This window comes from Peromyscus maniculatus, chromosome 1 (assembly GCF_049852395.1).
Source record: "Peromyscus maniculatus bairdii isolate BWxNUB_F1_BW_parent chromosome 1, HU_Pman_BW_mat_3.1, whole genome shotgun sequence".
Lineage (NCBI taxonomy): Eukaryota > Metazoa > Chordata > Mammalia > Rodentia > Cricetidae > Peromyscus > Peromyscus maniculatus.
In genome coordinates this window covers 130,127,561-130,154,071 of record NC_134852.1, presented here as the reverse complement: position 1 = coordinate 130,154,071, position 26,511 = coordinate 130,127,561, and the positions used below count along the sequence as shown (strand labels likewise).

The 26,511-nt window shown below is 42.3% G+C and overlaps 1 protein-coding gene across 1 annotated transcript in view; it reads left to right on the top strand.

Annotated features, from left to right (window-relative positions):
• Positions 1–26,511, top strand: part of Dnah3 (dynein axonemal heavy chain 3) — a 165,125-nt gene that overhangs the window by 73,260 nt on the left and 65,354 nt on the right. The window contains exons 33-40 of the mRNA XM_042282688.2: positions 1,614–1,833; positions 2,995–3,129; positions 8,002–8,113; positions 10,255–10,496; positions 11,913–12,013; positions 14,370–14,475; positions 16,557–16,686; positions 21,885–22,130. Coding sequence (XP_042138622.1) covers positions 1,614–1,833; positions 2,995–3,129; positions 8,002–8,113; positions 10,255–10,496; positions 11,913–12,013; positions 14,370–14,475; positions 16,557–16,686; positions 21,885–22,130 — 1,292 coding nt within the window. The remainder of the gene's footprint in view (positions 1–1,613; positions 1,834–2,994; positions 3,130–8,001; positions 8,114–10,254; positions 10,497–11,912; positions 12,014–14,369; positions 14,476–16,556; positions 16,687–21,884; positions 22,131–26,511) is intronic.

Genomic DNA, 26,511 nt, shown 5'->3' with positions numbered 1-26,511 from the left:
AAAACTCACAAGACCTTATTTTAGCTGATTGGAGAACATATGGCCCTGGCTTTGGTCCTGACCCCGTTCCTGGCTGAGAAAAGGCCCATGAAAGGGCTCTTCTCTGCTTATACACACCCAAACACTGTAAAAACTGTAGCCTCTCATATCCTTCCCACCTCTCACGGTAACACATCTACACCCATATTACTAAATGGCTTAAAACAAGAATATAATGAAATGAGTCTAAAGCTGCAGAGAAAAATGTAGTATTAATTAATGAATTTAACAATTTAGTTAAGTGGCTAGCAATATAACATTTATTTACTCCAATTAATAGTGTTATTTCTGATTCAAGCATCCTCCAGTTTACCAAAACACACAGTAATCACCATCTTTATGTGTGATTGTATATACTCACAACAACACACACACCAGGAATTATGAATCATCATTGTAAAATGGCTTATATTGACCCAGCCCAAGTTTGACATTTTTTGATTTGTGTTTTTTGTGGGTTTTTTTTTTTGGTTTTGTTGTTGTTGTTTTACTTTGTTTTTCCTGCAATCAATAGATTTTGTTGTTGCAATAAGTATCTCTTCAGGGCAGTGTGTAAGTGTTCTTTATTTGTAACCTAAGACAATTTTTCACAGAATTTATCACCTGTCCTTGGCAAGAGGCTTCCTCTGAGCTATAGGGTTATTTTTTTTCCTATGGTAGACCCAGATCGCATGTGTTTGACTATTTTATTCACCATCTGCCTAATGATAAACCCTGTGCTAAAGTGTGATTGGCATGAAGTCTTTGTTTTCAAAGTGAATTCATTTTCTAAAGGGAATCATCACAAGAGCAATGTGCCTAAGTGTATTAGTTAGGGCAACCCTGATGCCCTAATCACAATGGCAGAGCATGACAGACCTTTGCTTTACACCTACTCAAAATCCCAGGTGTATATTTCTGGTCAGCGGGTGAGTCAGGAACCTGGGATAGTTACAGCATGGCTGCAACATGTGGCATGGGATGTGTCATGGAGGAGATTTTTATGGACCAGCCTTGACCTGACATATAGCATGACATATATCACTTGTTCACCCGACACTGGCTAGAACACATTAGTATGGCTTCCTCTAATTATACAGCAGTCTGAGAATTGTGGTTCTCAGCCATGTGTCCAGAAAGACTAAGGAGTAAATGTGCATGCACATATGTGTATAGCATGATGTGTATGTGACACTTTTGAATTAGCTTTCTTGAATTAAAAAGCGAAGCAGACATCACACAATGTTGTAGTATCACAGAAGTGGGGAAGGTAAATATACCCCCAGTAAACCTGACCCTCACTCTTCAGGGATTGACACAGCTAATAGTTAAATGCATTATTTCAAACTTGTGTGCGCCTGCACATGTATACATGCATGCATACACACACATAAAGCATATAATGTAACTTCACTTAAAGTGTATGTTGGCTCTATGTGCTTGCTTGCTTTCATCTTGTCTTTGAAAGAGAGTTGTGTTTCCTTAGCTCTCTATGGTGGGTCCGATCAAAAAACTTGCTCATGAAGTCCATGGGCAAGGCTAGTGTCTGAAGGGGCTGCAGGGAGGACTGAAGACATGTCTTTGCCCTTGTACAGTCTTGCCCAGAAGATTGTTGCCACCTACCGCCTGTGCTCTGAGCAACTCTCTTCCCAGCATCACTATGACTACGGCATGCGGGCTGTCAAGTCTGTGCTCACAGCCGCAGGCAACCTGAAGCTTAAGTATCCCGAGGAGAATGAAAGCGTTTTGCTGCTCCGGGCCTTGCTGGATGTCAACCTGGCCAAGTTCTTGGCTCAAGACGTCCCTCTGTTTCAGGTACACTGTCATGAGGCCTTGGCCAAGGACTCAGGCTCAACTTTGGAGAATGAAGTATTTTCGTCAGCACCTTCCCACATCTTCCCCTTCCTGACACCCTGGCTCATTCCAGCCATCCCACTTTTGAGAGTGGGTATGTCAGTGCATGGAGAGACCAGAGGTTCATCTCAGAGGCCATCATCTATTGCTCTCCTTTTTTTTTTTTTTTTTTTGGTTTTTTGAGACAGGGTTTTCCTGTAGCTTTGAAGCCTGTCCTGGAACTCACTCAGCAGATGAGGCTGGCCTCGAACTCACAGAGATCTACCTATCTCTGCCTCCCAAGTGCTGGAATTAAAGGTGTGTGCCATCACCACCTGGCCATCTTTTCTTTCTTAAGACAGATTCTCACTATGTAGATCATCCTAGCCTCGATCTCACAGAGATCTGCCTGCCTCTGTCTCCTGAGTTCTAGGATTCAAGATATGAATCATCAAGAGAGGCCTTCCACTTTATTTTTTGTAAGAGGGTTTCTCAGTGAACCTGGAGCTCACCCAATCAGCTAGACTGTCTGGCCAGTGAGTTCCAAGACCCCACTGGCCTCTGCCTTCCCAGAGCTGGGATTACTGGCACACGTCACCACACCTAGCTTTTCCCATGGATGTTCAGGATCCAAACCAGGCCCTAACACTTACATAGCAAGTACTTTGGTGACTGAGACTTCTCCCCACCCCATGACATCGTTTGCCCAACCCTTTCCATGTAAATAATAGTAAAATGCAGAAGTCCCTACTTTGGTCCAAATTTTAATAAAAAATCTTTTCACAATTTGCTTTTGATCTAGGACATGGTTTTTACCTAATGAAATTAGTTTCTTTCATAAGTAATTTAAGGCCTCTCTCCCTCATCAGGCTGTGAGCACCATAAAGGTGGGACCTGTCCATCTTGTTAGTCTGGGTCATGACTAGAAAACAGCACTATGGACCTCTTAAAGCTTTTCTGGCTTCTAAAATTATTCAGGAGGGAAATCATGGTTCATAGACTTGGCATATTTCAGTCCAGGGGAAAACAAGCTTTGCAAATTCTCTACCATTTCTTCTGTTTGTAGATCTCCGTTTAGGAAACGGTGAGCTAACCTGTCGGCTATCCCCACCTCCCCCTTTCTCTTGAATTCTTATTGGACAGGGAATTATCTCAGATCTGTTTCCTGGAGTTGTTCTTCCAAAGCCAGACTATGAAGTTTTCCTTGAAGTGCTGAATGACAACATCAAGAAGATGAAGCTGCAGCCAGTGCCTTGGTTTATTGGGAAGATTATCCAGGTTGGTTCCTTGTGCCCACGTGGACTGTACCTACTGTCCGCTGGAGTCAGGAATGAGAGACCTAGGGCAGATGTGAGATGGACTAACAGCAACCATAAAGGCCTGAGTAGCAAGGGCTCTAAAAGACCCACTTGGCAGTCTATCATACCATTAGCCTTTTATCCCTACAAGATAGAGTTTATAATCCAACGTTTGACCTAGGCATGTAATGGTGTGCATGTGTAATTCCCAGGAGGCCAGCCCGGACTACAATATTGAGGATGTGTCTATCTCAATGAAAACAACAAAGTAAAAGAAAATAAACACCGGCACTTTTCCGATGGCCATCTTCTTGGGGAAAAGCCTAGGGAAACACTAGTTCTTCATTACTCTGGACTCACAATTCCAACTCTGTGGAAGGTCAGCTCCCACCTCTTAAAAGGGTTCCTATGAGGAGAAGAAAGGGAAAAGAAAGAAACTTTTAGATAGGAAGATAGCGAAGAGGAGAAAGACAGAAACACGGGATAGGTTGGGGAGGACCTGGATTAAAACCCAACGGTCCCTTCTGTCACCTCAAAATTTTTAAAACAATGCCGAGGGGCAGGGCAAAAGACCTCCCCCTTGCTAGATCAAAGCACACCACACAGCCAAGTGCAGACCCTTCCAAACACCTGGTAACCACGCCCGTGGTCAAATCACCCCTTTATGCAGCCCTGCTGGGTAGAGCAAGCTCAGATTCTCAGACCCTGAGTAAATTCTTACTAGGAAATCTCGGTGGGTCTCTACACAACTCAGACTGCCTTAGCCTTCAGGAACAGGATTTTACTCAGCTAACCTGAAAAGCACAGGAATGTTTTAGCCTCAGGCACAGTGGGATCCAAGTTTCTGGGTAACTTCACTGGGAATGTTGCTCTTTTTGTCTGTGAGCCCAGCCTCCCTCCCTGTGTTTAAAGTTCATTTTCAGTTATCACCCCTCCACCTCAGGAGTTTCAGAATTGATTTTGTCAGAGAAGGGAAAAGATTGCCCCTCCCCAAGTAGCTCCATAAACGTTCAAAGTTGGTGCTGGGGAGGTGATTCTGTGGGTGAAATGCCACTGACAGGCCTAAGGACCAGAGTTCTGTTCCCCAGCACCCACGTAAAAGCCAGACCTGGCCGCAAACATCTGTAACATCAGCAGTGGTGGGGAGCCAGTAGAGATGGGTGGACCTTGGAGCCACTACAGCTGTCTATCTGAATAAGGGAGCTTCTGGTTCCAAAAGACTCCAAAGATAGTGGAGGGCAATAGAAGACACACAATTTCTGTGTCTGGCCTCCACATAAATGTCAACACACTGTACAAATATATACACCATACACACACCAAACTCTCAACATTTGGATGACTCTGATGGTGTCACGTGACCAATTCTGAAGCAATGACAGAGATAAAACCTAGACCATGACCAAGCAGAGATGAAATCAGCCCCACCCCAGTCACATCGGCTAGGATGTCACATCAGTAGGCCACAGACCGGATGTGAGTCAGAAATCATAGACTCTCCTTGTCCCTGACCTTGAGGAGCCTCCACAAAGCTTCATGCGAGTCCTGGAGTTCCTTTCTGGGACCACTCTCTGTGTAAATCTGGCTTATAACTTGTAATAATAAATCCAATGAAATACGCTCAGTAGGTTTCTCTGCAGACTCAAAGCTCAGAGTCACAGAGACCACAAATGCCATCTAAACTAGACCTCTCAAGAGCACTGAGGTCCAGAGAGGAACTGGATTTGGGATTAATACAGACCCAGGTTCAAATCTCACTGCTATAAGATTCTTCTGTGGGATCTGAGGCAAATTATTTTACCTCTCCGGGCCTCAGTTTTCTCACCTGTAAAATGGGAGGAGGAGAAGCTTCCCTATCGAGTAACTTGAGAGAGCACACGTACAAAGCACTAGACAGTGGGTGGAACTGTGTGTGTGTATGTGTCATCTCCTTTATCTGCCCTGTCATTTCTCACAGTGGTGATGTTAATTGAAGCAAAGGTCAAAGTAGGACCCAGGTCTTCAGACTCTAAGATCAGACTGACTTCTTGTAACAATAATTTTTCTCCCCAGTGTATCACCAGTTGAGCTCAGTTTTTGAAAATATATCATTTAATCTGATATTCAATCTGAATTAATTTTTTTATTTTACAGGTGGACTATCCTTTTCACTAGGCCTGGGCTTTCATTTTCAATTTTTTTTTTTTTTTTGGTTTTTTCGAGACAGGGTTTCTCTGTGTAGCTTTGCGCCTTTCCTGGAGCTCACTTGGTAGCCCAGGCTGGCCTCGAACTCACAGAGATCTGCCTGCCTCTGCCTCCCAAGTGCTGGGATTAAAGGCGTGAGCCACCACGCCCGGCTCAATATTTTCTTACGAAATATTTTAAACTTCAAAAAATGAAAAGACTTATTAATACAATACCCCCATCCACCTAGATTTTACAGTGAACATTTTATACTTATTTTATTACTTTTTCACCCATTATCATCCATCCATCTACCCAAGTATATATCTACTCATCCATACATCCACCAGCCAGCCATCTATTCAACCATACATATATCTGCTCATCCATCCATCCACCTAACTCTCCACCTGTCCACCCATCCAACCATATACCCACTTATATCATCTGCCTGTTTATCCATCCACCAACAGAATAACCATTTATACATCTACCCACCCATCCACCCAGGCATCTACCTATTCAACTATATATCCATCCATCCATCCATCCATCCATCCATCCATCCATCCATCCATCCATCCATCTGGCCATTCATCCATCCTGCTTTTAAGCTATTCCAAAGTAATTTGCAAAGGGTGAACTTTTATGTAGTTTAGTGCTGATTTTCACAAATAAAGTTACATCTTCAAAAATAAGGTATCTAGAATTACCTGTCTTTTTATATTTTGATATCTGCATAGTCATTTTTGGGAGGGCAAGAGGCTACTGAGTCATTACTGCCTTCTGTTTTTGCCTCTGTTCACTCAAATGTCTCCCAATCTACTTGAGCATAAAGCTTTCTTGGGGGATGGGAATCTATTGTTTTGTTCTTTCTCTGTCTACAGCACCTAGAGCCTAGTATACAGCAGATGCTCAGTAAATATTTGCTGATGTACATGTTTCTCTCCCTCTATCACCCCCATTATCATTGCCTTCTTTGGTTCTCCTCATTGCTCACCTCCAAAGTGAAACATAATGAGTACTTGACCTTTAAGATACAAAGCTTCTGTGTCTCTTTTCTCTGATGGGCTCAGTCTAAAGGGGAAAATTTTTCACATACATAAAAATGACTGGAGTATTTGTAGTTCAGATATATGAGCTATTCATCACAGGCAGAAAGGAATGGTCAGGAAATGGAAAAAAGGGAGGTGGGCTTCACCAGATAGTGATAGTGCACACCTTTAATCCCAGCACTCAAGAGGCAGGACCAGGCAGATCTCTGTGTGTTCAAGGCCAGCCTCCTCTACAGAGTGAGAGCCAGAACAGGCACCAAAACTACACAGAGAAACCCTGTCTCAAAACACACACACACACACACACACAAAAAAAAAAAAAAAAAAAAAAAAAAAAAAAAAAAAAAACCAAGAGGGGGCCTTCTATGAAAACTGCTGTTGAGGTTTGAATTAGTTCCTTTTCTGTTGCTGTGATAAAGCAACTGGTAGAAGAAGGAGTTTATTTGGGCTTAACAGTTCCAGATGGACAAGAGTCCATCATGGTGGGGAGTTGTGGCAGCAGGCAAGAGGACGAAGAAGCAGAGGTCTTACGTGTCAGCCGTGAGCACTAAACAAAGGGGGTGAACTAGAGGTGGCCCTAGTCTTTCAAGCTTCACTGCCACCTCCAGTGACATACTTCCCCGAGTCAGGCCACACGTAAAACCTCCCCCACTCAGCTCCATCAGCTGGGAACCAAGTGTTCAGACTCCATAGTCTGAGAGGACATTCTCATTCAAACCACTAGAGTTCTTAAGGGGAGGGGCCACATTCACGTGGAATGGGATCAATATGCTGCAGCCTGGCTCAGAAAATACCTTTTCATCAATTGAGAGCTACAGTCAGGTCAGAACAGTCGACCTCGTGAATGGAAATTTCCAGTAGAAAATACAGGTTGCTAAAATGACCCCCATTTCCTTTTCCTCTTTAAAGGTAAATGTCATATCTAAAAATTATTAAGATGGGTGTATATGTAAATGTATTTATAAGAAATAAAGTGTTGTGAACCATAGTTGCCCTGCTCCACTATAAAACACTATAACCTAATTTGGGGGGTGTCAATAATCTAACCTCTCTCTATCCCCCCACTTCTCACTCCCCTTCCTGCCTCTAGTGGCCACCGTCTACTTTTTAATTCTAGTGAGTTCCTAAAAATAATCAATGTCTTGGGAGATAGGAATGTAATCACCCTGATTTGGTCAATATACATTCTGTAAATGTGTCAAATGATTATAATATACCCCAAAAATATGTATAAATATTTCATGTAATTTGAAACTTTAATTTTTTTTATTTTGCTTATTATTTGTGTGTACGTAGGCGTAGGCATGGCAGTATTGAACTCAGAGGATAATTTTCAAAAGTTGGTTCTTTCTTTCCACCATGGGTTGAAGGCGTTCAATGGGATCATCTGAACAATCATGTGATAATTAGCATATAGACAGGTGAAGAACATATAGTACCTCCTATCTAGTAGGCAATCCAGGGCACATCTATTATTTAACTAGGGCATATTTAAACAATAGACCACTAAAAGGTCTGCAGCTCTGAAGAGTTAAGGTGACCTTGAAGATCTGCTATCTGCCCCTCCATGGTCTCTCGGCTGTAGTACAGGTCCATGTGCCAGGATTAACTCCCTGTATGATTTCTCTTCCCAGATCTATGAGATGATGCTGGTAAGACATGGCTACATGATTGTTGGAGATCCAATGGGTGGCAAGACATCAGCTTATAAAGTTCTGGCTGCAGCTCTGGGTGATTTGCATGCAGGTAAAGCTTGCACCCTTGGCTTCCAGGGAGTCAGGACTTCCTGTACAGTTGTCTGACTCTGTGGACACAATGCCAGGCAATGAGTTTTGCCAACTTGGATGTTGCTATATGATTTAAAAGCAGAACACACGTTGATAATCACTAATGTAGGTAAATACATGATGCCAACTTAACAAACAGGAGCTATGTGTTATCACCAAACGAACAGTGTGGGTTTCTTTTCTTCTGTTTCTGTAGAATATGCAAACATATAATTTTGAAAAGCAATCCTATGTTGCACAGTTTATACAAGAACTTGAACTAAAATTATTTTCTTTGGGACTGGATAAATGGCTCAGTAGTTAAGAGTGATTGTCGCTCTTCCAGTGGGCCTAGGTTCCATTTAAAAATATTTTCTTGCTAGGCATGGTGGCACATGCCTTTAATCCCAGCACTTGGGAGGCAGAGGTAGGCAGATCTCTGTGAATTGGAGACCAGCCAGATCTATATAGTGAGTTCCAGGACATCCAGATCTATGAAATAGACCTTTTCTAAAAATAAATAAATAAATAAATAAATAAATAAATAAATAAATAACATAAATAAATAACAAATAAATAACATAAATAAGCAAGTAAATAAATAAAAAAATAAATAAAGCTTTCTTTTCCTCATTATTTATTTTGGGGGTTTAAACTTTTATTTAATTTTTTAAAGACTGGATCTCACTATTATAGCCCAGACTTGTCTTAAAACTCATGATCTCCAGCACTCGGGAGGCAGAGCCAGGCGGATCTTTGTGAGTTCGAGGCCAGCCTGGGCTACCAAGTGAGCTCCAGGAAAGGCGCAAAGCTACACAGAGAAACCCTGTCTCGAAAAAAAAAAAAAACCAAAAAAAAAAAAAAACCTCATGATCTTCCTGCCTCAGTGTCCCAAGTGCTGAGATTATAGGTATGTACCACCCCACCTAGATAAAACTGTTCTCTAATAAACTTTAATGATAAGTTGTTACTGGGTTTTTTGAGCTTTTGATTCGAGGATTGATCTAATCACCTGCTTAATAGTTATTAACAATCTTAATAAATAACTTGGGCATTTCAAATTTAAGTACAGTGCTAGTTTTGGCATTTGAGTGACTCTAAATAGGAGCTGGAGAGATGTCACAGAAGTTGAGAGTGTTTGTCGCTTTCCCAGAGGACCTAAACTGGGTTCCTAACACCCATGTCTGGCTGCTCTCAATCTTCTTGTAACTACAGCTCTGTGGGATATGATGCACCATGTGGTATATACACAGGTGCATACACACACACACACACACACACACACATACACACTAAATAAACAAATAATAAAATTATTTTTAAAAGAGAAAAGAAACTAAGGAGAAAGGAGCCTACATTATTATCTTTGGTTCTTATTGGCATGTGAACTCTAACTTTTCCTTACTTGAAAGATTATGTACAATGAGAAAGTTCTGTATCTAATGCCACTGAACTGCATGCTCCACAGTGGTGATGAAGGAATGTTTTATGTAATATGTTTTTGTCACAGCAAAAATAAATAAAATAATTTTTAAGTTAAAATAACATAAAAAATGTTATTTCCTGTCACTTAATAAATGTGCTATGCCATCTGCCAGCCACTTGGCTTCTGATAACAATAGTGCTTGTTTCTCAAGGACAAATGTCAGTTATGAGCAATTGAGAAGATTGCTTAACTAGTCCTTTGGATGGAGAAACACAGTGATAGTTGCCCAGAATCATTTCACCTCTCAGGGTTTCATCATACCAGGCCAGAAACAAGGGTGGCTATGACACCAGGCACATAAGGAAAGGTGGTGGAGTACTGTTGGTTTATTTATTTGTTTGTTTGTTTGATTGATTGATTGATTGTTTTAATGTTTGAGTTCCCAGTCAAGTCAGTTCCTTTAGTCATGAATCTGACATTTGCCTAGTTTGAAACAAGACTCAGAAGAAAGTATGGTTACAAATTTGATAGCCCAAAATATAAGGCCTAATCTATTTAGATATCCCAATCTTTATAAGGACTGAGCATCATTTTACAGACTCCTTAGTCTGTATATTCACCAAGCTGGTGGTCTTTTGTCTAATGTTCTCTGGTCTCGCCAAAGCCTTTGTAATGGGTTGGACTTTCTCACCCAGCCAACCAGATGGAGGAGTTTGCTGTGGAGTTCAAGATCATCAACCCCAAGGCCATCACAATGGGGCAGCTGTATGGCTGTTTTGATGCAGTGAGCCATGAGTGGACGGATGGTGTCCTTGCCAACGCTTTCCGAGAACAAGCATCTTCCATAACTGATGACCGTAAATGGATTATATTTGATGGGCCAGTGGATGCTGTTTGGATTGAAAATATGAACACTGTCCTGGATGACAATAAAAAGGTAACTACCAAGCCCACCACTTATTCGTGGGTGGGGTGGAAACTCTTTCATGAATAATCGAAACTGTACAAAGTCATGAATTTGTTATCCTAGCATAAATGCCCCCTCCCCGCAAAATGATAGATATCAGTTCATTAACCATGCTTCCATTTGTACTTGTAGTCAGTAAGCTTTTTGAGATTTAAAGTATAAATAGAAAGGCTTGGGGTTGTAGCTCAGTGACAGAGCACTTTGCTCACAGAGCCTGGGTTCTGTCCCCAATGCCACAGAGAAAGAAATAGTATGAAAAGAGCCACAATCATGGAGACTCTAAACAGATAAGTCAAGCTGCAGTCACAGATGTGTCTATTTTATTAGTTATTTAGAGATGACATAAACTGATGGGGTGTCCGTTCTGCCACAGCTGTGACCTCTCTGGCGACACATACAGTGGCATGGGCTGAGGAACACACAGAATGTTTTAACCACACAATTGGATGAACCACAGGAATGACTGGCATTTGCTCTTCTTCCCTGAGTGACCAGGGCTCAGGCTTTGTCTCAAGGTTTAAATGTCTCACTTGTGTCCATGTTGCCCAGTGGCAAGTTAGGCCCTGAGTGGATGTTCTGAGGCTCACTCACCTGTCAGTCTTCATTGCATGCTACAGGGATGTGCCTGCCAAACAGAAGGCCCTCTAGTGGTCTCTCATTCCATCCCCAAAGGGATTTATGGAGCAATTCTTGTCATCCCAGTCACGGGCTAGACCGTGTGGGAGGTGGTAAAACAGCGGTTTGTCAGAGACCTGAGCAAACAAAACAAGCTGAAGATATGCAGGGAAAGATAAGCAGGTCAATGCTGTGTTCAGTTGGGCCTAGTGGTGCTGACCTGTGATCCCAACCACTCAGGAAGCTGAGACAGGAGGATCACCAGTTCAAGGTCTGCCTGGGCTAGAGTGAGTTCAAAGCCAGCAAGGGCAACATGGTAAGATCTGTCTCCAAGTAAAATGTAAAGTAATAATTATTCTGTGTTAAGAGACCAAGACACTTCATAAGCACTAATAATGCCTCACTTTTTACCTCAGGCTGCAATACATTGTGTCCTCCTCCCCTAGAATTACAAGTCTTTCAGCCATGACAGCAGTCCCCAACCCATCTGTTCCAAGTTTCACCAGAGCAATTTCATCACTCTGCATTTTGCTTATTAACCCCAAGAGGACAGGAATTATTGTCTGCTTTATCCTATGCACTTAAAATGATACCTGGCACATAGTAGGTTCTTAACACCTATGTGTAGGATTCATCAAGTCAATTTTGTCTCCCCTGCAACCCTTCATTTGCAGATGGAATTTAAGCCTGCCCCCTGCCCCACCCTTCAGCTGTGTTTAATGAGTAGAGTATCTAACCCTGTGCACCACCCCCACACCCTTGCATTTTCAGCTGTGTTTAATGAGTGGAGAGATCATACAGATGAGCCCCAAGATGAGTCTGATTTTTGAGCCAGCAGACTTGGAGCAGGCCTCCCCCGCCACCGTGAGCAGGTGAGCTGATGCTCTGGCACCTGGGAGGAAGTGGGGGTCCACTCACCCTAAGCAGTAGGGAGGGCGCTAAAAGTCCACAGGTGTGATCATCCATGCACTGTGTTTGTTATTCATTCAGACTGCTATATAGATCCTAAGACTCCTAGATAGTGGGAGTCTAATACCAAACCAGAATTCTGAAAAGAGTGTATCTCCTGAAGTTGAACTTTGATTTGCCTAGAACCCAGCAAATTCTCCCCATCAATTCTCTTCCCTGTCCTTCCATTCCCTCCCTCCTCCTCTTCTCCCTTCCCCCCCCCCATCCCCGCACAAAGCATCATACCTAGGCTTTGAGAATGCTGGGTAAGCACAGCACCCTTGCTATAGTTCAAGGTAGGAAAGCTGAAGGAGCAAGAGCTGCCATGTAGAGTTCCTGTGAAGGGTGGAGAAGCTGGACACTGCACTCATGTTAATTACAACTCCCCTCTGAAGACTATTATCACCCCTACTTTATACATGGGGAAACTGAGGCACAACTACTAGTAATACACTTGGCTTGTCTCGTTTCGAATCTCATAGTCCTTTGAGCAGGACTGTGCACATATGCATGTGTGTGCACCTGTGTGGGCTCACATGTGAGGCTGCAGAGAGGGCCACAGGAAGGTGGAATAGTCTGGCCTTGTTCACTAGGCGGCACATGTCCCCTGAGTATATGCCCCAAGAAGCTTTCACGGATGAGCGATAGGAGGCCTGTCAACAGACACGCAGAGCAGAAAGCTCTCAACAGCAAACGGGTAGAAAGAGCCCAAATGCCCATCAAGAGGAATGATTTAATAAGGCAGATCTGAAATTACAATATTAATATGTATGTCTCAAAATAAACGAGCTGCATTGACAAGCAGCTATAGAAATAAATCTTAATAACTGGATTAAAGATTAAATCTTGGAAACACTAAATACAAAAGTGAGCTGCAGACCAATGAGATGTCTCAGCAGGTAAAGTTTGCTACCCATGCCTGGTGATCTGAGTTGATTTCCCGAACCCGTGTAAAGGGAAAAGGAGAGAACTGACTCCAGAGTTGCCCTCTGGTCTCCACATGTTCCCGTGGCATGTGTGCCCTCACACACATCATATACACACATACAACAGCACATAAACAAATTTTAAAATTGACTATAATATAGTACTTCTGTTAAACGGTTTAAAGACTAAAACACATGCCGGGAGGTGGTGGTGCACACCTTTAATCCCAGTACTTGGAAGGCAGAAGTAGGCAGATCTCTGTGAGTTCAAGGCCAGCCTGGTCTACAGAGTGAGTTCCAGGACAGGCTCCAAAGCTACACAGAGAAACTCTGTCTTGAAAAAAAACCTAAAAAAACAAAACAAAAACAAAACAAAAAGAACTAAAACATTCTGTGCATTGTGTGTGTATATGCATGTTCACACATGAGTGAGTGTGTGTATATGTTACTGTATCAACATTATGACCAAAAGACCTGACAGAAGCAACATAAGGAACTGGACATGAGAAGAAAATGAAATAAAGTGAAATTAAACAGGAGGAGGAAGAGAAAGAGGAGGGCGGAGAAAATAGCTTAGAAAGGAAGGACCGGACTAGAGCATTGGCTCAGTGGTTAAGAGCACTTGCTCCTCTTCCAGAGGACCTGAGTTCAGTTCCCAGCACCCATGTCTAGAGGCTCACAGCTGCCTGTATCCAGGGGACACAACACATGCTCCTGGCCTCTTTGGGCCTCTGCACACACGTGGCACACCCCCAGACACACACAGACACAGAGACATACACACAGACATGTAAGTAAAAACAAAAGTAAATCTTTAAAGATAAGGGAGAGGATGAGGAAGAGGAAGGAGAGATCATTTTGGCCCACAGTTTGTTAGGGTTTTAGTTCTTCATGGCTGGAAGGGAATGGTGGAGCAGTCCTTATCACAGTGGCAGAAATGTGCAGCTGGGTGGTCACATCGTCGAAGTAGAGTAAGGCAGTAACCAGAGATGGGGCCAGAACCGTCAAGGGCTCTCCCTTAGTGACCTCTTTCCTTAGCACCACCAGCTGGGGAACAACATTCAAAACACGATGCTGTGGGGAACATTCAGGTTTAAACGGTGTGTGTGTATACGCACAGATGTGCACTTTATGAGCATATAGAATACTGCATGACTAAGAAGGAAAAAGTCAAGGTTGATGACACTCTATTCTTTCCGTGGGAAGGGTGTTTAACATAGAGAAATAAGAGGAGAGGGGGCCTATGGCTGGATGAAGGGCCCTAGACTACTGCACGAGTGTGTTGATGTCATACATGTCAGCCAGGGTTAGTAATGAGCAGGCGCACACCAAAACCCATTGTCTGTGCCGCCAGGTGTGGGATGATCTACATGGAGGCCCACCAGCTAGGCTGGAAGCCCTTGAAGGACTCATACATGGACACCTTGCCCTCCTGTCTCACCAGTGAGCACAAGGAACTGGTAAGAGTCTGGGACACCCCCGTTTTTCACGCCCATTCCACCCTTCGTTCCCTACTCATCTCACGGACCTTGTAGGCATGCCTCACCGCCGTCATTCCTTTCAACCAGTCCTTCATATTGTTCCCAGGCTGCCTGCCATGTTTTACTTTCTTCTTCACCTGGTGGCGATGGAATGGTACAGCCTATTTTTAATTCCCGTTCCACCTTTGCCCCAGTGGAGAATACCAGAGCCAAAGAACGTTCTTGGTGGTGACCACGGTGTTGGTTTTTTTCTGTTCCATCCCACAGGAAGAAATAACTATAGCTACAATTCTAGAGACAACACCTTAGAAGAGCCATATCCCATTCCACAACCCTGTGTCCACCCTCCAAACCTCCCATGAGGAGGGAGACAGTTAGAAATGTTCTCCTTGTGGGTATGACAAGTGACAGTCACCTTTCCATTTGTCCCATTCTAAAAGAAGTAGGAGAACTAGGAAGTTGGCTCAGCTGGTAAAATCCTTGCTTTAGCAATCATCTTTAAAAAACAAATGAACAGTGGATGCTGTGGCATACAATTATAATCCCAGCATTAGAGAAAGGGGAATTCTTGGAACTTTGCAGCCGGTCTAGTCAGACTGGTGAGTTTCACATTCAGAAAGAGACCCTGTCCAACAAGAAAGTGGAATATGACTGAGGAAGACTTTCAAATTGACCTCTGGCCTCCACATGCCTAAACACACATGTGCACATGTATCTTCACACATGCACCCATAGCATACACATATAAATAAACAAACAAGTATAACAGAAGTAGGAAAGTTCAGGCTATGTAGATAACTGACCACATTGTCAGACCAGGGAAGCCGAAGGAACAGCCTCTATTTCCGGTACCTCTTGTCCTTCTTTGCTGGAGTAAGCCTCCTTAGGAAAATCTCCCATGAAGGAAGTCAAAAAGGGTTGGAGTCCATCCCACTATGGAAATACTCTGGAGAGTTATGTAGGACAGTCCGATGTCTGTCACCATGCATATCCACATATAATATATATGACCACATGCATTTATAGAAGTACATGTTCACATACATCCCCAGGGACCAACACACACACACACACACACACACACACACACACACACACACACACACACACTGGAAGTAGCCAAGACCTCACCCATCAAGTCCTTTGGGGACGCCGCCATGTCCTCAGACCCCTTATCAGAGCCTGTAGTCCACTGTTGTCTAGCCTTGCCTGCCTCTACAGCCTGTGAGCTCCCTCCCCAGCCCTGCCTTGTTCCTGGGCCATCCTGTCTTGTTTCCACCCAGCTTTTGCTACCTGAAAGTACCTGTGCCTGTTATTCCTCATACAGATGTCTTGCCCAATTCAGACTTTTGTCATCCAGGTCTCAGTATATAATCTCCTTGCTGGGCATGTAGCCCACTGACTGAGTGCTTGCCCAGCATGTGAGATCTCCTGGGCTCAATTCCCACTGCCACAGGGAGGAAAAAGCTGTAAGTTTCCTCCTCCAAGAAGTCTTCCCTGAACCATCGTAATCCCTTCCTGTTAGTCACCACTTAAAATTTTTGTTTCCTTCTGAGACTTTCCATGACCTGTAATATATCTGGGTCTTTGGTGATTGTCTGTCTCTCCTCCTCCTAACAGGAGCTGAGTCTATCTTCTCTATTATTCACCCGCAGCACTATTTACCACAATAATATTTGTTCACTAAATGAATACAAATACTCTTCCATTTATGGTGGGGTTATGTCTCAGCAAACGCACTACACATTGAAAAGATTGTAACTTAAAAAGCACATTTAGTCTATCTAATGTACCAAATATCATAGGTTAGCATCACAGTACACTGTCAAGGATGAGCTGCTTGCCTTGGTGGTCATGAGGTAGTTATCAGTCCCTGCTGCAGTCTCGATCTTGAGAGAGCATCACGTGGCTGGCCCAGGAAACAACCAAAACATCGAATTTGAAGTATGTACATTTTGAAACAGCACTCCAAAGTAGCCAGCAATTGCACTAGCATCTCCAGCCTCTGAGGCAGGTCAAGCTCTTTGTCTCCACAGTCTCATGGAGCTTTCTCCTCTCAGGTTGAGGACATGTTCATGTGGCTTGTCCAGCCCTGCCTGGACTTTACTCGCTCCCATGGCAAATTCGTGGTGCAAACATCTCCTATCCACCTTGCCTTTTCAATGATGCGGCTGTACTCCTCTCTGCTTGGTAAGTATCCCCATGACTCTTAATCTGCATGGGCTGGGTATGCCTTGGCTCACGCTTACACTCTCATCCCTCGCTCCCTCCTTGGGTTACAGTGGAGCCAGATGTTCGTCTAGAACAAGAGTGCTTTGAATTGTAGATCGTGGAGTTTATGGACAGAACCTTGTGCTTTGTCTCATATTGATTGGTTGTTATCGCACAAAGTTTATCCCTTCCTTCCTTCTCCTACCTAAAGTTCCTTCCTTATCCACACAGAGAAGCCTCTCCTCCACATGGGGATTTTGATGATGCATTGGAATGTATCTCTGAAAAAAAACTACTTGGAAAAATAGAGAAGTTTTTATTTGTTAAGAAAAAATAGGGGGTCTGGAAGATAGTTCAGCCAATGCTTACTTAAAAATGCTTACCACAATAGCATGAAGTTCTTAGTTGGATCCCCATAAACTACATAAAAAGGTCAGGCATGGTGGTGCACATGTGTAACCCCAGCACTGGGAAGGTTTAGACAGGTGTAGCCACTGGCAGCCAGACTAGCAAAATCGACAACTTCCAGGACAATGAGAGACCCTACCTCAAAAAACAAAGTGGATGGCACCTGAGGAACAACCCCCAGGGTTAGCCTCTGACCTCCATGCACAATCACACACACATGCATGTCCACACATACACATGTGCACCTGCACACAAAGGAACACACACACACACACACACACACACATACACACACACATATACACACACACACACACAAAGAAAGAAAACGTACAAACATATAAATTTACAACACACAAGTGCATTAGAAGAGAACTAATCATATCAGTTTCAAAAGCAGGAAACTTTCAGGAGACAATGGTCCTGTGATGTATGTACTTCTAAGATGTAATCACACATTTCCATAACTGCTGTCACATGAATTAGATTTCACTGACATTTGGAGAACTCTTACTAGATGCCACTTCTTTTTCAAGATAGCAGATAACTCAAAATCAGACGAATTTTCTTTACAACTTTTGATATCTAAACATATTTTCTCATCTTATTTTTCCAAAAAGCGTTTTAAGTGTAAACTAAAAATATAACATAGTTGACAGTGAACTGGGGACTTTCTAAATATTGCTTGATTTTTATAAATTGAACTCTGTGTACTCGAGAGATGGTCAGTGGGTAAAGTACTTGCTGCATAAATATGGAGACCTGAGTTCAAATCCCCAGAACCCACATAAAGCCAGACGTGTAGCACCTGTAATCCCAGTGCTCTTGCACCTAGATGGGAAGTGGAGATGGGAGAATCCATGCATGCTTGTGGGCTGGCTAGACTAGTGTACACACAGGTGAGCAACAAGAGACCCCATGTCAAGGTCAAAGGTGAGGACTGAGGTTGTCCCCGGACCTCCACAGGTACCCTATGGCACATATACACCTGCACTCACACACATGAATATGCACATATGACATATATACACATCACACATAGATTATTTTAAAAACATAAGTTTGAGACTCTCTTTAGAAATATACCAGTTGTATTCAATGCCATAGATTTGCATTTCCCTTGCTAATGTTATATATTTTCTCAAGTTGGGTCTGCTGTCCTTATATAGTTTCTCTTAAGTGAAGAAGCACCAGCATGAGAAATAGACTCATTGTCTCCAGCTCCAAGTGACCTCATCTTTTGCCTTCCCAAATCTGCCACCATGAAACCTCCCTGAAGTACTCAACTACTGAAAACTAGAGACTGGGCCTGCATGTGCATGTAGCTCACTCCAAAACTCTAACTTTCTGTTCTACCAATGTTAAAATGTAAGAACCTGGTAGCTGCGATGAATCATTACCTAATATAAACAAAAATCAACTCAAAATGGATAAAAGATAACAGAAAGCAAAATCTATTATGAATTTTTAAGATAAAAAACATAAGGCAAAAGCTCTTGACTTTTAACTTGGCAATGAATTCTTGGATGTAGCACCAAAGACATGGGCCAAACATAAAAAGAATAAACATGCTGTACATCATTAAAATTTAAAATCTGTCAACATCAAAATGTGTTACCAACAGTAAAAGGTTAACCCACACAGAATAAAAGTTGTTTGCAAATTACATGCCTAATAAAGAATTAATATCAGGTACCAGGCATGATGGCTTACATCTTCAATCCAAGCACTTGGAGGCAGAGGCGGTCTGATTTCTGTGAGTCCAAGGCCAGCCAGGTCTACATATGGAATTCCAGACCAACCAGGGCTATATGATAAGGCTCTGACTCAAAACTTTAAAAAGTCATAAAAGAATCAGTATCAAGGACTGGGGAGATGGCTCAGTCAGTAAACTATTTCCCATACAAACAAGAAGACCTGAGTTCAATCTTCAGACATGATGTGAAAAAGCAGGGCATGGTGGCACAAGCTTGTGATCCCAGCACTGGAGAGGCAGAGACATTGAATATGCAGGACTCGCTGGCTGGCCAGGCCAGCCTCATCAGCGAGCCCAGACCAATAAGAGACCTTGTCTCAAAAAACAAGGTGGGTAGCACCTGAGAAGGGACAACCATGGTTGCCCTCCATCATGCCTGTGCACAAACATCAGAACATATAAGTATATGTCAGAACATAACATATTAGGAACACACAAATGCACATACAAAGAATTAATATAGAGAATATAGAAATAAATACTACTAAAATCACATTCATTCAGCACAAAAATACAAACATAGGTAAAGGACATGAATGGACATTTCTCCAAGAAGCTACACACTGTCAGGAATTACATAAAAAAGCTCATTGTCACTAACCACTGGGGACATGCAATCAAAGTCATGATGATGGAGATACCTTTTCACACCTGTCAGGATGGCTGCAAATAAAAAAAATAGCAAGTGTCTGAAAGGATGAAGAAATTGGAACCCATGTGGACTGTTGCTGGGAATTTAAAGTGATGCAGCTTGTCTGTCAAAATATTTTGGTGGTTTCTTTGAAAAAGAACCATAGACCTTCCATATGTGATCAATATCTTGGCTTCTACATATATACTCAAAATAACTGAAAGCAGGTATTTGACCAGATATTTATATGTCCATACTCATTTGCATTGTCCATCAACAGATGAATGGATAATCAAAGTGGTATAATCATACAATGAAACATAATTCAGTGTCTTATAAAGGAAATATTGGGGGTTGTCTTAGTTAGAATTTCTATTGCTATAAAGAGACAGCATGACCATGGTGACTCTTATAAAGGAAAACATTTAATTGGGGTGGCTTATATTTTCAGAGGTTTAGTCCATTATCATCATGGTGGGACATTGTGGCATGGAGGCTGTCATGGTGTTGGAGAAGGAGCTGAGAGTCCTACATCTTGACCTGCAGGCAACAGGAAGTGGTCTGACGCTGGGCATAGCTTGAAAAAGGAGACTTCAAGGCCCACCCCCAAAGTGATGCACTTCCTCCAATAAGGCCACTCCTCATAATCCTACTACTGCCTATGAGCTTATAGGGGCCAATAACATTCAAACTACCACAGAGTGGAGAGAAGGATCAGCAGTTAAGAGCATTTGTTGCTCTTGCAGGGGACCTGAGTTCAGTTTCCAGCACCCACACAGCAACTCACAACAATCTATAACTTCAGTTATAGGGAATCCAACACCCTCTTCTGACCTCTGAGATCACCAGGCATGTATATTGTGCATATACATACATGGGGGGAAAACATCCATGTAACAGGCTTTCTTGGACCGCCAGCTCCCAAATCATGATATGTAGACTTATTATTATTTATGAATGCTTGGCCTTAGTTTAGGCTTGTCCCACTTACTCTTATAATTTATTTTAACCTGTTTCTCTTCATCTATGTTTTTCCTTGGGGCTTTTTCCTTTCTTTCATTCTATGTGCCCTACTTTCCTACTTCTTCCATGTTTGGCTGGCTGGCTCCCTCTCTTTCTCCCTTGTTCTCTCTTCCAGAGCCTAGTTTCCTCCTACTACTTAGTCCTTCATCTTTTTATTAGACCAATCAGGTGCTTTAGGCTGGCAAGGTGAAACAAATGCAACACATCTTTACATAGTTAAACAATTATTCTGCAACACAACTGTAATACATCTTTACTTAGTTAAACAAATATTCTATTCCACAACATATCTATACACATAAAATAAAACAAATAAGATTATAATTTAATAAATATAAATTAAGGAATCATTGAGAAGTACAAAATTGATGAAGCCTGAAGATACTATGCTAAGTGAAATAAGCCAATCACAAACTATCTGACTTCTATAATGTGCTTAGGGTAGTCACACATGGAGACAAAGTAGGATGCTGGTCATGTAAGAAGTGGAAGATGAGTTATTATTAGTGGTACCAAGCTCCAGTTCTGGATAAAAGAGGACTGGATATGAATAATAATGATGGCTGCCCATGTTAATGTACTGAAAACCACTGAAATGTACACTTTAATGGTTAATATGGCAAACTTTGTTATGTTTAACCACAATAAAAGAATATATAGGGGCCAGGGAGATAGCTCAGTCTATAAAGTGTTTGCCATGCAAGTATGAGGACCTGAGTTCAGATCCCCAGTACCCAGGTAAAAAGCTAAGCATGGTAGGTAGTGCCTATTATTCCAGCACTCAAAAGGTGGAGACAAAAACATCCCTGGGGCCCACTGGCCAGCTAGTCTATCCAAATTAGCAAGCTCCAGGTTCAATGAGAGACCCTGTCTCAAAAAATGAAGTGAAAAGCAGTTGAGGCAGACACCCAGCATCAACCTCTGACCTCCATCTGTACCCTCAGACTTTTTTTTTGTTTGTTTGTTTGTTTTTGGTTTTTGGTTTTTCAAGACAGGGTTTCTTTGTGTAGCTTTGCGCCTTTCCTGGAACTCACTTGGTAGACCAGGCTGGCCTCAAAACTCACAGAGATCCGCCTGCCTCTGCCTCCCGAGTGCTGGGATTAAAGGCGTGTGCCTCCACCGCCCAGCCCCTCAGACTTGTGAACACACACATGATCCTGTATACAGACATACACAGCCAAATTAGCATGTCATCACTATGTGTGTGAATACATGCATATAATAAAGGGTTTGGTGTGGGATGAATGCTCAGCCAACATTGGTTGCCTTCCCAGGCTCTCCAGAGGCATCCCAAGCCAGTTCATCTCTTACATGCTGAGCATTCTGCTCAACCTAAGCCTCCCTCTCTTTCACTTTTAGATGAAATCAGGATGAAAGAGGAGGAGGAAAGCGAGTTATATGAAGGTCTGTCAAGTCAGCAGATCTTCCTCTGGCTGCAAGGGCTGTTTCTCTTCTCCCTGGTGTGGACTGTGGCAGGAACCATCAATGCCGAGAGCAGAAAGAAATTTGATGTGTTTTTCCGAAACCTGATCATGGGCATGGATGATCGTCACCCAAGGCCTAAAAGTGTGAAACTCACCAAAAACAACACCTTTCCAGAAAGAGGTACTTACATCCTGTTATATGAATTTAAATCATGTGCCCCAAACCCAACTTAATGTGTGGGCCATGGAAGTGCTTATCAAAAGCTAAGGGAGCGAGGTGGGTCCCTTCTTCACTGACCCACATAAGACATGAGTGGTTCTAAAATATGGTCTTCTGGGACATTTAATTACTTTTTAAATATAAAACTACAATGACAGTTTATTTTGGGAGGTGTTTGAGGGTGTCATTTTTTTAGGGTTTTATTTTTGTGAAAATTATCCATCATTTCACTACCCAGTAAAAATAAGAAATACCTCCATTTTGGTTTTTCTGTTTTCTAGCCCCATTCTATATGTTTACATGCTTCTTGTTTAGTTTAATTTGCCATTAATACTTCTTTAAACTTTGTATTATGATGTAATATATTGAAGTAGCTACAATTTTGCTATATTATCTTCAAAATAACTACAAATATTCTCTGATGTGAATATTTACTAATAGAGTAGTAAATGCTTAATATTGACTTGATTTTGGGTTAGCGAGATGGGCTCAGTGAATAAAATGCCGTGTTTTTTATTTTAAATTCTACATGTTCACTTCTGATAGATAGGAGAGCATCTATCTTTGTACCTGAAAACCTTGACATACAAGTTCCAGAAGAATTTTCTTTGGGGTCTCTTCCATGTCATCCTTTTATCATGTCATATAGCTTCATTTCTTCCTAAATTTTATCTCCTTATTTCATTCCATTATCTAGAATTTCTAGTATGACTTTGAACAGGAGTGATGAAAGGGGATCTTATAATCCTAGAAGGGAAAAAGCTCCAGCCTGGGAGAGAGATAGCTAGTCCTTGCCTTAAGTATGATGGCGTCTGTTCTTGGTTGGAGCATGGTCCATTTATTCCTAATTTGCTGAGATGTTTTATCACAAGTGAGTGTCTCAGTTACTTTCTGCTGCTGTGATGAAACACCATAACCAAAAGCAACTTGGGGAGGAAAGGGTTTATTTGGTTTACATATCCTGAATCACAGTTGTCTTAGGGTTTACTGTTGCTGTGGAGAGACACCGTGACCATGGCAACTCTTATAAAGCAAACATTCAATTGAGGGTGGTTCAATTACAGTTTCAGAGGTTCAGTACATTATGATCATGAAGGGGAGCATGGCAGTGTACATTCAGGAACACCCCTGACACATGCCTGGCCTCAGTGACTGTCCTTAGGCACAGAGGCAACTTCTATAACCCATTTCTTATGTATATCCTCAACTCTAAAGCCAGAACCATGGTTGAAGCTGCCAAGTTCTGCTGCTTACTGGGACTGGAACTTGGCCCCTTTGTTCAGTTACATCTTTACCAGCTTTCTCTTTTCCCTCAATGCCCAAGATTGGCTGTCCTTGAACTTGATCTGTAGATCAGGCTGGCCTCAAACTCAGAGATCTACCAGCCTCTTCCTTCCCAGTACTGGGATTAAAGGTGTGCACCACCACACTCAGCTCTAAACTTTTCTTTAATTCCTTTCCACAAGTTGGAAACTTAGCTGGACACCATGACCACAGCAACTCTTAAAAGGAAAACATTTAATTGAGGGTGACTCACTTACAATTTAAGAGGTTCAGTCCAGTCTGATCATGAAGCGGAGCATGGCAGTGTGCAGGCAGATGTGGTGCTGGAGCTGAGAGTGCTACATCTTGCAGCAACAGGAAGCTGACTGGCTGTGGCAATGAGGGAAGCTTGAGAAAGAAACCTCAAAGCCTGCCCCCACAATAACACACTTCCTCCAACGAGGCCACACCTCCTAATAGTGCCACTCCCTTTCGGAGCCATTTTCTTTCAAACCACCACAATAGTCCACTGAGATAAACCAAAGCAGGAACTCAAGCAGGGAAGGAACCTGGAGGCAGGAGATAATGTAGAGGCCATGAAGGAGTGGTGCTTAATGGCCTGTTTCTTATGGCTTGCTCAGCCTGCTTTCTTATACAACCCAGGACCACCAGCCCAAAGGTAGCATCAATCACAGTGGGCTGGGTCCTCCCCGATCAATCACTAATTAAGAAAATGCCCTACAGCTGTATCTTATGGAGACATTTTCTTAGTTGAGGCTCCTTCCTCTCTGTTGACTCTAGCTTGTGTCAAGTTGACATAAAACTAACCAGCACAATTGATGCCCTGACAACTTGACACATAAACACACCACTGTTAAGCCATAACCTTTCCTTTCTTGACTATTTCCAAGATCGCACATTAATGTCAACATTATAAGACATTTTACATACTTATAAAGTCCCACAGCCTTGCAAATTCAAATAGTTTAAAAGTTCAGTCCCTTTTAAAATCCAAAGTCACTTTTAAAATCCAAAGACTCAGTAAAACTCCAAAATCTCTTTAAAAGTTCAAAATCTCTCAACTGTGAGCTCCAGTAGAATAAAAAAATATTAAATGCCTTATTGAATGGGGGAAGAACCAGGGCACAATCATAATCTAAACAAAGAAAAACCAAATTCCAACAGTGTGAGTAACACAACGCCCAGTGTCTGTGACCGTGAGTGCATAATCTTTTGGACTTCTCCAAACACACTTTTCTGCCTCTCCTCTCTGTAGTACACACAGCTTTGGACAGCTCTACCTCAGGGCTGCTCCTGTTCTTGGAGGTCTTCCCATGATACTGGCATCTCCGAAATGCTGGGGTCTTTTGCCACAACTGGGCTGCATTTTCACCAATAGCATCTTTCAGGCCATCCTCATGATGCCAAACTTCTAATGCTCTCCAATGACCCCTTCATGTAAAAATGCATACTATCTGTAGGTCTCTTACACATTACCAAATTTGACTGCCAGCACAAGGTACAGCCTAGGCAACCTCTAGAAGAGAGCCTCTCTGCATTGTTCCTGAGCAAACACTTCCCAGGAGATTTCACCTCAATGGTGCTGGTCTCTTAATCACTGCTAATGTCTCAGCTCCAGTAGCCAGAATCAGCTGTCCCAAGAGAACGCAGGTTTCACTTCATGATGCTGGTCTCTTGTTAATCACAGCCCCACTTGACCAGATACCACAGATTCTTTATTCAAAATAGCAATGGCCCTGAGAAAGTTTGTAAACTTCCCTCTGAACTTCACTAGCCAAGTTTCCATCATTTGCATTTCCATCAACATTCTCACTATTATCTAAGCTCCTACAGCACAGCCCACTGAGCTCTCAATACTCAATGGATTTTCTAGCCCAAAGTTCCACAGCCTTTCCACAGTCCTCCTCAAAACAAGATGGTTAGGTCTGTCCCAGCAATACCCAACTCTCCTAGTACCACTATCTCTCAGTTACTTTTCTACTGCTGTGATGAAGCATCATGACTAAAAGTCATTTGAAAAGGAAAGGGTTTATTTCACTCACACTTCCATATAACAGTTCATCATCAAAAGCATTTGGGGCAGGAACTCAAGCAGGGAAGGAACCTGGAGGCAGGAGCTGATGCAGAAGTCATGGAGGAGTGCTCTTACTGGCTTGCCCCTATGGCTTGCGCAGCCTGCTTTCTTATAGAATCCAGGACCACCAGCCCAGGCATAGCACCACCCACAATGATCTTGGCTCTCCTACACCAATCACTAAGAAAATGTCCCATAGACTTGTCTACAGCCTAATATTATGGAGGTGTTTTCTCATTTGGGGTTCCCTCCTCTCAAATGACTCTAGTTTGTGTTGGATTTTATCAAATATTTACAAATACCATCTGACATATGAGTTTTCTTCTTTTTCATGCTAATAACTTGGTTACAGTCAATTTTCAAATGTTGAGCCAGCTTTACATACCTGTAGTCAGTCCCACTTGGTCAATTTGCTAATGTTTTGTGGGGGCTGTGGATGTGGATGTTACCCTTTGTAAGATCTTTGTTTTTGGCATTCGGATAATGTTGACCTCACAGGAAGAGATGTGTTTCCTAGAAGAGAAGATGGATACTTGGCATCCTTTCTGAAATCCTTTGGTAGAGATCACCAATGAACCCATCCTAGCTTGACGCTGGTGTTGGTTTTGTTTGGTTGCTTTTGGTTTTGGAGGCATTGACTGTGGATTCAGTTTCCTTAATGAACGAGGACATATGCAAATTATTTATTTTTCTCTATGTTGATTTTGATAAAGTATCTTTCAAGGAATCAAGCCTATCTTATTTAAAATATCAAATTTATGGGATCCCTTCATTATCCTTTTAATCTCCATGGAGGCAACAATGACCTCTCTTTCATTCCCAATATTAACAGTCTGTCTTTTTCTTTTGTTCTTGGTAACATTGGCCTGAGAGTATATCAATTTTATTAACCTTCCCAAAGATTAACTGCTTTAGGTTTTGTAGATTTTCCTCAAGTAATTTTCTGTTGCCAATTTTGTTTTCTGCTATAATTTTATGATTTAT